Here is a 13,041-nt window from a genome sequence, read left to right as displayed (position 1 = left end):
CCTTATAATCCTAAATTTCATAACCGAGTATTTAGCTAAATGTTCTAGATTATCAAGTGTGACGTATTAAAATCGTTCACCACCTTCTGCTCTATCAACACTAACCACAAGATGCCAGCAGCTGCAAGCTTTTGTGGGTCTTTGCTTCAGCCAGGTAGCAGGCTAATTTGGCAGGATCAGACAGATTAGTAGAGTATGGGATCTACTCCTGCTGTAGTGAATGTATTTGCTGCTACAGAAAGCTTATCATCATGGTAAAGTGTTCATACATTCCAAAGCATACATGCCAAGCCTATTTTAATGATGCAAAACATACCCTCACAATCAGTAGGTAAAATATGTTGTTTAGTTTTTCCATCTGGGATTTGGCCTCAATCTTGCTCAGCATGACAAATGAATGGCAGCAATTTACAACAACCCCTCTCTTCCTTTAGGCTTGGCCCAGCTTCCCCACCTGCCCAACTGTCCTCATGTCATGTTCGTGCTTCACGTAGTCATTGTTTTCAAAGCACTCCAAAGCCAGCTGCAGGTACTGAGGTAGAATAGCGATCAGGTCCACCGTGTTGAGCATGCTCCTGGCGAAAGTCTGGAGGTCAGGTGTGGACACATTTACAACAACCCCTCTCTTTAGTTATTATGCCCACAGCCTCTGGAATAGCCTGCCAGAAAACCTGTGAGGGGGTGGGGGGGCTGAAACTGTGGACATATTTAAATCACACTGCATTGCAAAATGTACACATCATTGCTTTATTAGTGAGTGACCATGTTTGCCTCTGCAGCAGTAATATAACGGCACATACAAAAATCATGTAGCATTATTTCTCTTTATTGAGCGTACAAGATATGATTGCAAAATCAAATCTCATTAAAGCTCCATGTTATTCAAGTGTTCAAAAAATACAAATTAAAACTGAGAAGCAGCATGTGACATAAAGGACATTAAGCAAAGTAGAAAGTGTTTCAATCATTAAATGCATAAAAATATATATAAAAAAGGAGCAAATAGAATCAACTTGACCTGACGGGGCAAGTTGCTCCATAGCTGTGGAGCTCTTTATGATAATGCACTGTCTATATGGTATTGTTAACAGGCCTACCTTTTGGGGGAGAAGCACTCTCATTTGGTAATATGTGTGAAGTGCAGGGGTAGAAATGGAGAAAGAAAATCACTCCTGGAGCCCTCCAATGTAAAATCTATGAATTCAATGTGAAATGCAAAATTTTACATCGCAAAATGTTTTCACGTCCAGAATCCCCTTCCCCCAGACTCCCTCCCATTTCCACCCATGGAGAAGCATATCTGATGGGTAAGACAAAAGGGTGCATGGGTTTTCAGCAATTTCAAAGTTAACATTACTTTATTCAACCCGATACTATATATGTTGCCAATGTAAGAAAGATCAGGCAGATATTGTGTCTTACAAAGTCCTAAACAGTTAACTGTAGCATCATGTAGTGTGTCCAACTCCACAACAAAGTGAGATCTTCATTGCTGTCCTTTTGGCAAACCTAATTTTCCCCCGGTTCTTCATGTTTGCGGTGTACTCGTGGGATTTCAGTTTGGCGTAGTAGTCTGAGAACTTGTTGAAGAGGATGGAGATGGGCAGTCCGTTCAGTATGATTCCAAAGGAAATACAGAAGAAAGCAAAGAGACGCCCCAGGATGGTCTCTGGATACATGTCTCCATAGCCCACGGTGGAGATGCTGACCTGGAGGGCAGAAATTACAAGAGTTATGGAACTTGAACCCCTTTCACAGTGAAAATGTAAAAGTGTTATCTGTCCCACTTCAGTCACAACTTAAGAAATTCTTATCATACCCTTTCAGAAAGAGATATACAGGGCCTAATAGTGGCCTGACTTTATGTCCAGAGTGTTGATCATAATTAAGCACATACGGCATGCTTCATGTGAACAGGCATGGACATGGACAGATACACATATTCTAATGGAGGTTCGCTGACCTAAGGTCCACCCTGTAATAGCATTATAGTATTAAGACACTATCCAGGAACCATATAAACCATCCATTTAAATCATGTCAGGCCATGCAGTTCATATGAAACAGTTACTGGTACTTTGATCAGTGTTTAAGCTTATCATTCAGTTAGTGGCCACTGACAGCCATTAGTACACAGTGCAGTAGGTAGTATTATGAGGTGACTACAGAGCGAGCCAGAGACCAGACACACTACAGACCTGAAGCCAGACCTGAGCCTCCCTGCATCATCGCTGGAAGATCACCAGAAACAAAGCTGAATATAAAGCTACAGAGAATGAAAGTTTGACTTTTTTTTAAACTCCTAACGGTCTATTGTGAACTAATATACTTACAGCAGCCCACCACCATGCATGGGGGATGCTTGTGAAGTTGGTTTGGGGCACGTCATGCTCCACAGTGTAGACCATGGCAGAGAAGGCGAAGATTCCCATGGCAATGAAGAGGAAGAGGCAGCCCACCTGCTGGTAGCACTGGCGGAGTGTGAAGCCAAACGCCCTCAGTCCGGTGGAGTGGCGCGCCAGCTTCAAGATACGAAATATACGCATCAGCCGCATAATCCGCAACACCTGGCCCAGCTTCCCCACCTGCCCAACTGTCCTCATGTCATGTTCGTGCTTCACGTAGTCATTGTTTTCAAAGCACTCCAAAGCCAGCTGCAGGTACTGAGGTAGAATAGCGATCAGGTCCACCGTGTTGAGCATGCTCCTGGCGAAAGTCTGGATGTCAGGTGTGGACACCAGCCTGAGCAGATACTCCATGGTGAAAAAAGCAATGCACAGAGACTCCACAAATTCACAGTAGGTCTTCCCGCTCAATTGGCCAGAGGGAGTCTTGTACTGCATATCCTCTACTGTGTTGAGTGTCATTGCCACCAGGGATACCAGGACAAACAGGCTGGAGACCAAGGCCATGAGCTTGGCAGGGACAGATGAGAAAGGTTTTTCCATTAGGTTCCAGATCACTCTGCGGTTATGGCCCATGAACATGTCCTGAAACAGCTCCTCATTCTCCTCGATCTCCACCTCGGCCTCCAGCTCTCTCTGGATGTTCAGCTGCTCGTTTATTTCGTCCTGTCGCTCCTCAAAGGAAATCCGGCAGCAGCGGTGGGTGTTCTTGATCCTCACACCCCAGTAGTTGATCTCCTCCAGAAAGTTTCTGGGACACAGCTCATCTTTTATCCACAGCACCCCAGTTCTGTAGAAGGTGAAGATGTTGTTGAAAATCTCTGGGTCCCTGTCGAAGAAGTACTCATTTTTCTTGACTTGGTAATCATCACACAGGTCCAGTTTCTTGTTGTGGTCTGTATAGGTGGCAAGCCGCCCTATCCTAGTTTTGGGGTACCTGGCCGCCAACCGGTAAGCTATCTGATAGGACTTCCCCCCAACATTGATGTTGAGATTGTAATTCTTGGTGGGTGAAGCCAGCCTTGAAAGAAGAGCCAAAGGCTTCTCATCTTCCTCATCCTCATACTCAGAGTAGATGTCATAAATGTCCTTGCTCAGTTCCTGCATGGAATTCCACTCTTTTATACAGCTGTCCTTGGTGAATGGAAGGGTGTTGTCTTCTGAGGGTCTTCTAAGTTCAGCACTAGGCCCGGTGACTTTGTAGTTAGGGAAGAGGCTCTGCCTCCTGTTCCAAAGGTTGAGCATCCTCCCGGTGCTTCCCATGTCGTTGCCTTCCGTGGGCTATACAGCAGACGGCAGATTGAAATCTGAGAGCATTACTGTTCTACTTTAATACCCCCCTCTGATTAAGCACATGCAGAGGATGTTAGCAGGATGCATTGCGTGCCACGGCCCCATCAATGATGCTGACAGAGGATCCATGTGCTTACAGAATATTTACTTACCATTATCCCCTCCCAAGCTCCTCTGGCCCTGTGTGTAATGTAAGTGCTTTAATATGTTTGGACCCCAGGAAGAGTGGGGATCCCTAATAAATACAAATATGTCTGTCAGTGAACACACTTCATCAACTCACTTCCTTAGAGTCTGTAAACAAGTCTGTATACGGTATGTGTCATCAAACTGAGTATATGAAGACAAACTGATACATGAACTCTCCCCTTCATGAATTCATCAATAGGTTTTCTGTAGTGTTGTTTTGGGCAGAGTAAGGACTGCCGTTACCTCAACTGCATCCTTGTCAACTGATCAAATCAAATCACATTTTATTTGTCACATACACATGGTTAGCAGATGTTAATGCAAGTGGAGCGAAATGCTTGTGCTTCTAGTTCCGACAATGCAGTAATAACCAACGAGTAATCTAACCTAACAATTCCAAAACTACTACCTTATACACACAAGTGTAAAGGGATAAAGAATATGTACATAAAGATATATGAATGAGTGATGGTACAGAAGGGCATAGGCAAGATGCAGTAGATGGTATCGAATACAGTATATACATATGAGATGAGTAATGTAGGGTATGTAAACAAAGTGGCATAGTTTAAAGTGGCTAGTGATACATACAGTGGGGAGAAAAATATTTGATACACTGCCGATTTTACAGGTTTTCCTACTTACAAAGCATGTACAGGTCTGTAATTTCTTATCATAGGTACACTTCAACTGTGAGTGTTGAGACGGAATCTAAAACAAAAATCCAGAAAATCCCATTGTGTGATTTTTAAGTAATTCATTTGCATTTTATTGCATGACATAAGTATTTGATCACCTACCAACCAGCAAAAATTCTGTCTCTCACAGACCTGTTCGTTTTTCTTTAAGAACCCCTCCTGTTCTCCACTCATTACCTGTGTGAACTGCACCTGTTTGAACTCGTTACCTGTATAAAAGACACCTGTTCACACACTCAATCAAACAGACTCCAACCTCTCCACAATGGCCAAGACCAGAGAGCTGTGTAAGGACATCAGGACTAAAATTGTAGACCTGCACAAGGCTGGGATGGGCTACAGGACAATAGGCAAGCAGCTTGGTGAGAAGGCAACAACTGAGAAGGCAATTTATTAGAAAGTGGAAGAAGTTCAAGATGACGGTCAATCACCCTTGGTCTGGGGCTCCATGCAAGATCTCACCTCGTGGGGCATCAATGATCATGAGGAAGGTGAGGGATCAGCCCAGAACTACACGGCAGGACCTGATCAATGACCTGAAGTGAGCTGGGACCACAGTCTCAAAGAAAACCATTAGGAACACACTACGCCGTCATGGATTAAAATCCTGCAGCGCACGCAAGGTCCCCCTGCTCAAGCCAGCGCATGTCCAGGCCCGTCTGAAGTTTGCCAATGACCATCTGGATGATCCAGAGGAGGAATGGGAGATGGTCATGTGGTCTGATGAGACAAAAATAGAGCTTTTTGGTCTAAACTCCACTCGCCGTGTTTGGAGGAAGAAGAAGGATGAGTACAACCCCAAGAACACCATCCCAACTGTGAATCACGGAGGTGGAAACATCATTCTTTGGGGATGCTTTTCTGCAAAGGGGGACAGGACGACTGCACCGTATTGAGGGGACGATGGATGGGGCCATGTATCGCGAGATCTTGGCCAACAACCTCCTTCCCTCAGTAAGAGCATTGAAGATGGGTCGTAGCTGGGTCTTCCAGCATGACAACGACCCGAAACACACAGCCAGGGCAACTAAGGAGTGGCTCCGTAAGAAGCATCTCAAGGTCCTGGAGTGGCCTAGCCAGTCTCCAGACCTGAACCCAATAGAACATCTTTGGAGGCAGCTGAAAGTCCGTATTGCCCAGCGACAGCCCCGAAACCTGAAGGATCTGGAGAAGGTCTGTATGGAGGAGTGGGCCAAAATCCCTGCTGCAGTGTGTGCAAACCTGGTCCAGAACTACAGGAAACGTATGATCTCTGTAATTGCAAACAAAGGTTTCTGTACCAAATATTAAGTTCTGCTTTTCTGATGTATCAAATACTTATGTCATGCAATAAAATGCTAATTAATGACTTAAAAATCATACAATTAGATTTTCTGGATTCTGGTTTTAGATTCCGTCTCTCACAGTTGAAGTGTACCTATGATAAAAATTACAGACCTCTACATGCTTTGTTAATAGGAAAACCTGCAAAATCGGCAGTGTATCAAATACTTGTTCTCCCCACTGTATGTATTACATATTACTGATACTGCTGAGCACATGCATTCATGAACGCTGGCCAAGCACTGCTCCAATTGAGTCATCTAGGTGTAAGCTAATCCATTGTCTCTTAAGAATGTAAAGATTAGGTGATAGTTTCCTTAGGCTTAGGGGACAAATTAAGAATTTGAATGAATGAATCTCCAACGAGGGGATTTTTGTATTCTCTTGCGATACAATACATTCATTTTGGTTTTCACATAATTCCAGAAAATAGTCTGAACGTTATTGTTAATTGTTTATTGCCAGATTGTTATGACACAGAGACCTCTGTGCTGCAGGAGAACAAAGAGGGTGTGGGGGTGTTTAAAGAGGATAAGGACTTTAAGACGTTAACATGCTTCCTGTCAGAGTGGACAACAGGTGTCTGTGGTCTCTCTTAGCCTATTAGAATCAATGCCACAAGCTCACTTTGACATATATTCAATTACATGAATTATGTTACAACTACACATGGAGAACAATTATATACAATAACACTGACAAGAATATAGTGATGGTGATCGTAGAGAAGATATTAATTCTATAAAAGAACTCAACAGCCATTTTATTGTCTGACATAACTTGGCTTGGAAAAGGAATCCTCTTATAGGATATCAGATTATTGACTTGCTGATTAAAAGGTCTACACACAGATCTAGTCAAACACTTGTACTGGGCCTGTTTCAATATAATGTATTTCCTTTTTTCTCCTCTGTTCCCATACCAGTCTATTGGTTAAAGCAATTAAGGACTTAAGCTGAACTTGTTATAGCCTTGATGTTTGAATAGAGCTGCCAGGCTCAGGAGAACTATTTAAATATATTAAAAAACATGTTTATATGAACTAGTGCACTGAGGGTCGGGGACGGGTCAATCTAAATTGAAATGTGATTAAAAGAGTTCTGACAAACTATAATTGACCTCATCCCTAGGAACAAGCATTTGTTAATTTTATTTTCACTACAATGTTTTTGTATTTAAGTGAAGAACATGCAGAAATAGTGTTTGTTGTTGACTAGACAGACCTGGTCATTATAGTATTTAGACACAAATCAAGACTTATTAGGGTGTAGTACTCAGTCACAAGCAGTATCATACCATAGGATTACGTGGATTTCAATAGGACCTCTAAATGGATTGTAAAGAGTGTTTAATCTATGTACAGTAGATTCAAATTATGAATATCATACATCTTCACAGGTACTTGAATAAGATGTTATTCAAATGTTAATGAATACAATTCCCAATGAGGACAACAACAACTTACTTATTTCAGTTGGGAGTTTTGAAAAACATTGCCAAATAAGTGCTACAAAATAGAGGTAATTTCTGACCAGGCTATTAATGTTAGTATGGTGTTCTGTCCACATTATCAGATGAGTATGAATTTTACACCACAAGTGGTTTTAAGCGGCTCAAGAGCTTAACATTCGCAATGCATCAGATTACAGACTGTTATCATCTCAGGACAACAGGGGGCTAACCTGGTTGCAGGTTATAATCTATACAACGTAGCAGATGCATTTAGATACCTTCTGCTGCCTTTTGCATGGTAGGCTGACCATTGGGTCCAGCTTGGTCTATGGTTCCTATACGTTCCATGTAGGAATATGAAAAAGTACAACTTTCAAATGTTTATTTGGGGTCCAAGTAGTGAAGCTATTTGAAAAATATTTTTAGTAAATGATCAATGTGTGTTGTGCGGTGGCAAACATACTTCATGCCATGAGCTTTGGTATCTCTCAACAACAGTGTCTCTGTAATACCGGGAGAAAAAACAACACCCACTTGTTCACTCACTGCATTGCATTCATACCAGAAGTTAAACAACATCTGCTCCAGGGTCTCTGTCTTTCTGGGTCAGACATTCAATTGTATACAAGACAAACTTTACAGTACAAAATTAAAACAGGAATGTAATCATCATTCATTCATTCAATGATAACTGAGGACACAATGGGAGTCACAAAGAATGCCCAACAGCTGGCATTATCTGCAAATCGCCTGTAATAAGTTTTGCAGTATAATCAAAAGCCCCAAAATATCCTGCAGCACACAAAAAGGTACTCTTTCTGACTTCCGTCCTTTTTCTAAATGTTTAAAGAGCATTTATTTACAGATGGTGGGTCCTCTTTTACAAATAGACTAAAATGTTGTTGACAGTGTTAATGCAATCTGTGTCACCTTTCAAAATAAATCACACGATAAAAGATGGGAAAAAATACAAATACATGTGAGACTGACTCATGGAAGACACTGAGCAATATAAAGTACAGTGCATCTACATATGTGTCACTTATATAGTGCAAAATATTATAGTGAATCATTTTCATGAGCGCTTCAGCCAGTTGCAGCACAGGCGCCCCTCCAGCTCACTATGTGGCTGCAATGTGCTCATATGTTCATAAAGACAAATGAAAAAAAGAAGCCAGCTTTTATGTCTGACTTTAATCAATGATATAATAACTTCCTCTCTGCTTTAAATGTTATCACCTCTAACAGGAACTGGCTGAGCATGAGGGCTGGTTATGTATACTACAGTAAAACAACCTGGCACACCAGCTATGTCATCAGTGGTTCCCAATGGAACTAGCTGCTGGGGAGTTAGGCTTGGTATTGGGGAGACTGGTGGAGGAGTTGGCTGCTCCATAATGGGCATGTGGTATGGGCCCGGGGGAGAAGTTGTGCCCACATATAATGTTTGAATTGTGGCTGTGTCAGTGATTGATGGCAGAGCCGTTGTGACCATAGACCGTATATGGGTTGTGACATTATCAGAAGTCAGACTGGGAGAATCCGTCAATGCGACGATGACTGGATGCTGTGAGGTAGCCTCAGTGTCTGTCCCATTTAGTGCATCTGCTGATGAGGCATCCGTTTGAAGTGTGGTTTGTGAAGCAATTAAAGCATCATCAACTTCTGAGGCTGTTTCAGAGGCTATAGCTTCACTGTCTGGTGGGTCTGTCTCCTCCTGAGTGTCTGGTATTGCGATCTCAGTGCCAGCGACCATTGGCTGACCATTCTCTGAGGAAGACTTGCTGGACTCTGAGGACTCAGACAATTCCAGGCTGTCAGCTATCATGCTTCTGAATTGGAATCCATGTAGACTGACCTGGTTTCACAAATATAAATACTATTTGAGTGTAGAAACATAGACACTTTTGACACAGTCTCTATTCACTGACTTTGTCATTGTGCACATTATAAGAATGACAGATTTATAAGAATAAAGATGATGGAAAACGGCAGGGGCACTCTTACTGGTTTTGAAGATGCTACTGTTGCCACAAATAAAATATAGAAGGCGGTCCTCAAAATCTCCAATTTCTTTTCCTTCATTTCTAAAAGAGTCAAATAAATGTCACTTTTTTTAACATAGTAAACTTGACAAACAATGTTGAGTACCAAAGGTTTATTGAATACATTATAATGTAACATTATTCATTCTATAGGGCCATGTGTTTTGAACTGTCATGTCTCATGACCTAGATTTTAACTGTTATTTTAAGCCAGGAATTAGAATTACACCAAAAAATTAAAGCAATTATCTGCGGATGGAGCTGGACCATCTGACATAAAAAGGAGACAGGTTGTTGAAAAAGCTATAAATAAATGTTCAAATCCAGGTCATGTGATATGATTGTCCAAAACACAGGACCATTTGACCATTCAACACTACATTCGTATGAAAAAGTTTGGGCATCACTCTGAGGCTGCATAATAATTTACTCTGTCGTCACAGAAAATGATCACAGTGGCATGCCATTCATTTTCTAATAAAAGCTGAGTACTGGGGTATTGTCCAGACAAAGATTTTTAGTTTAGCAATATTAAGTTGTATGAAATTAAATCAGATGTGAAAAATAGGCTATGCAAAAATGTGGGCATCCTTGTCATTCTGTTGATTTGAATACCTGTAACTTAGCACAGATTAATTGGAACACACAATTGGGTTAGTGAGCTCATTAATCCTGGAACTTCATAGACAAGTGCATCCAATCATGAGAAAAGGTATTTAAGGTGGCCAATTGCAAGTTGTTGTTCTCTTTGACTCTCCTCTGAAGAGTGGCAACATGGGGGCCTCAAAACAACTCTCAAATGACCTGAAAACAAAGATTGTTCAACATTATGGTTTAGAGGAAGGCTACAAAATGCTATCGCAGAGATTTAAGCTGTCAGTGTCCACTGTAAGGAACATAGTGAGGAAATGGAAGACCACAGGCACAGTTCTTGTTAAGGCCAGAAGTGGCAGGCCAAGTAAAATATCGGAGAGGCAAAGGCAAAGGATGGTGAGAACGGTCAAAAACAGCCCACAGACCACCTCCAAAGACCTTCAACATCATCTTGCTGCAGATGGTGTCACTGTGCATCGTTAAACAATTCAGCGCACTTTGCACAAGGAGAAGCTGTATGGGAGAGTGATGCGGAAGAAGCCTTTTCTGCATACACGCCACAAACAGAGTCGCTTGAGGTATGCAAACGCACATTTGGACAAGCCAGCTTAATTTTGGAATAAGGTGCTGTGGACTGATGAAACAAAGGTTGAGTTATTTGGTCATAACAAGGGACGTTATGCATGGCGGCAAAAGAACACAGCGTTCCAAGAAAAACACTTGCCACCCACAGTAAAATATGGTGGGGGTTCCATCATGCTGTGGGGCTGTGTGGCTGTGGGGCTGTGTGGCTGTGGGGCTGTGTGGCCAGTGTCGGTACTGGGAATCTTGTTCAAGTTGAGGGTCGCATGGATTCCACTCAATATCAGCAGATTCTTGTGAATAATGTTGAAGAATCAGTTGATTCTTGTGCCGGGGCTGGATATTTCAACAAGACAACGACTCAAAACTGCTCAAAATCTACCCTGGCATTTATGCAGAGGAACAAGTACAATGTTCTGGAATGGCCATCCCAGTCCCCAGACCTGAATATCATTGAGAATCTGTGGGATGATTTGAAGCGGGCTGCCCATGCTCGGCAACCATCAAACCTAACTGAACTGGAGATGTTTTGTAAGGAGGAATGGTCCAAAATACCTTCATCCAGAAACTCATTAGAGGCTATGGGAAGCGTCTAGAGGCTGTTATTTTAGCAAAAGGAAGCTCTACTAAATATTGATGTGATTTTTCTATTGGGGTGCCCAAATTTATGCACCTGTCTAATTTTGTTTTGATGCATATTGCACATTTTCTGTTAATCCAATAAACCTAATTTCACTACTGAAATATTACTGTGTCCATCAGTTATTTGATAGATCAAAATGAAATTGCTGATCCAAACACCCAATTATTTATAAATGGAAATCATGGAAATTGTCAGGGGTGCCCAAACTTTTTCATACGACTGTATATGCCAAAGACTAGTAGAAAATAAATTTTATTCTAAGCATTACCTTGATTAGGTTGAGTATCCTCTCCTCTTCAGCATAAAAAGGAAGGGGTATACAGTCCCAATGAATACAAATGAAAAGCTACTGTTCCTGCTGTATATCCAGCACTAATAAAAATACTATAGAATCAAATGCGATGTATGAATGAACAATAGAAACTGTATGAATGGGGTATGCTTATATGCATGATTTGGTGCGTGGGATAAACCAAGTGTCACTCCATAATAATTCATTACATTTTCTGACACATTTACTGGTATATATGGCAATACTGGTATATACTTTAGTCTAGTCTATATTTGAAGAATAGAAACTTCAACATTAAATCCCCCAAAGTGTTGAATGAGAGAGTAACGGAAATAACATACAGACAGACGAACCAATGTAATTTGAAGAAAAAAACTATAAGCCCAGTAAACAACTACTAAAACAGAATTTTAGACCCAGGGCAATATTCTGTCAAGACTTTACAGTAGTCATTAAAGGAAGAATGATTTTTTAATTATATCATACCACCAAACCAAAGGAACACCCTCATTCCTCAGGAATGATTTGCGTAAACACAGAAAAACAAATAGACCAAATAGACCATGCTGCACATTAAAACGCCATTATCTAATATTCATTAATTAAATGGTAGTATTTCTTCCCAAAATGTGCACAGATACACTGTAAAATCGCAACACACAAGTTTTATTCATTTATTGCAGATAATTGTTTTACATCCAATGGTAAACAGAAATATGCATTAAGTATAGAAAGACCCAACGATTGACAGTGTGGATTGTTATATAATAGTCAGCATTATACATTTATTTAGTTTAATCTCCAGCTACTTTCAATACAAAAGTAGCTGGGTATCTGTGGAGTGAACTGGGGAAAACTACTTTGAATCAGTGAAGTCTGAATCTCAGCAGGCGATTATCTATGTCTGATGTTTTCTCCTATGATGGGAATAAAAACACCAGGGTAAATGAGGATGGGGGGAGGAACAGAGTCAGGTCGTAGGGGAGGAGACAACATGTTAACCCCACTGTTGCCCATCCCAGTGGCCACCTCAGATGGGAATACAAAGATGGGTCCAGGAAGTCCCTCTGCTGCCTCCGCCCTCGTGTTTGTGCTCTGTCCTGAAGGAAGTACAAATATGGGTTACAGGGCGGGATGGGGGCCAATCTGTCTGGTTGGCCACTGGGGGCAGAATGAATACTCCGGGCTGCTCGGGATTACGTTTCGTTGTATGGGCACACCTTGTTCTGTGTCCCCGCGTGTGGAGTATGAGGGTTGGGTACACAGGGCTAGTGGGGGGGGAAGGGCAAAGTGATCACAGTTTCCACTAAGAAAACAGGGAGGATATGTATACAATACCTGTGATAGGTTAGACAGCGCCTTTGAAAGGAGGGACAGAGGGATCAGAGGTATTAGGGGGCTTAATGGGCCTGTATGGGTCCTCGTCTGGGGGTGGTGGTGTGGGTCGGAGCAGTGGGGGAGGGACAGGTTTGGGGGTGCGGTGAGGGGGAAATAGAGGGTCCTCAAAGTGAAAGGTGGAAGTGAA

The 13,041-nt window shown here is 41.9% G+C and overlaps 1 protein-coding gene and 1 long non-coding RNA gene across 2 annotated transcripts; both read right to left on the bottom strand.

The window, feature by feature from the left end:
* Positions 1 to 731: 731 nt before the first annotated feature.
* On the bottom strand, positions 732 to 3,759 carry LOC115140210 (potassium voltage-gated channel subfamily V member 2-like). Its single transcript, XM_029678411.2, has 2 exons — positions 2,334 to 3,759; positions 732 to 1,709 (listed from the first exon to the last, which is right to left on the bottom strand). Exons 1-2 carry the CDS (start codon positions 3,666 to 3,668, stop codon positions 1,449 to 1,451), a joined length of 1,596 nt encoding a protein of 531 aa, XP_029534271.1. The 5' UTR covers positions 3,669 to 3,759; the 3' UTR covers positions 732 to 1,448.
* A 4,031-nt stretch (positions 3,760 to 7,790) lies between these two features.
* Positions 7,791 to 11,620, bottom strand: LOC115140593 (uncharacterized). Its single transcript, XR_003865260.2, has 3 exons — positions 11,493 to 11,620; positions 9,368 to 9,447; positions 7,791 to 9,218 (listed from the first exon to the last, which is right to left on the bottom strand). It is a non-coding gene; the product is annotated as an uncharacterized LOC115140593 (long non-coding RNA).
* Positions 11,621 to 13,041: the final 1,421 nt, after the last annotated feature.

Source organism: Oncorhynchus nerka, linkage group LG13, assembly GCF_034236695.1.
Source record: "Oncorhynchus nerka isolate Pitt River linkage group LG13, Oner_Uvic_2.0, whole genome shotgun sequence".
In the NCBI taxonomy this organism is placed as follows: Eukaryota; Metazoa; Chordata; class Actinopteri; order Salmoniformes; family Salmonidae; genus Oncorhynchus; species Oncorhynchus nerka.
This window is presented reverse-complemented; position numbering and strand designations above follow the sequence as displayed.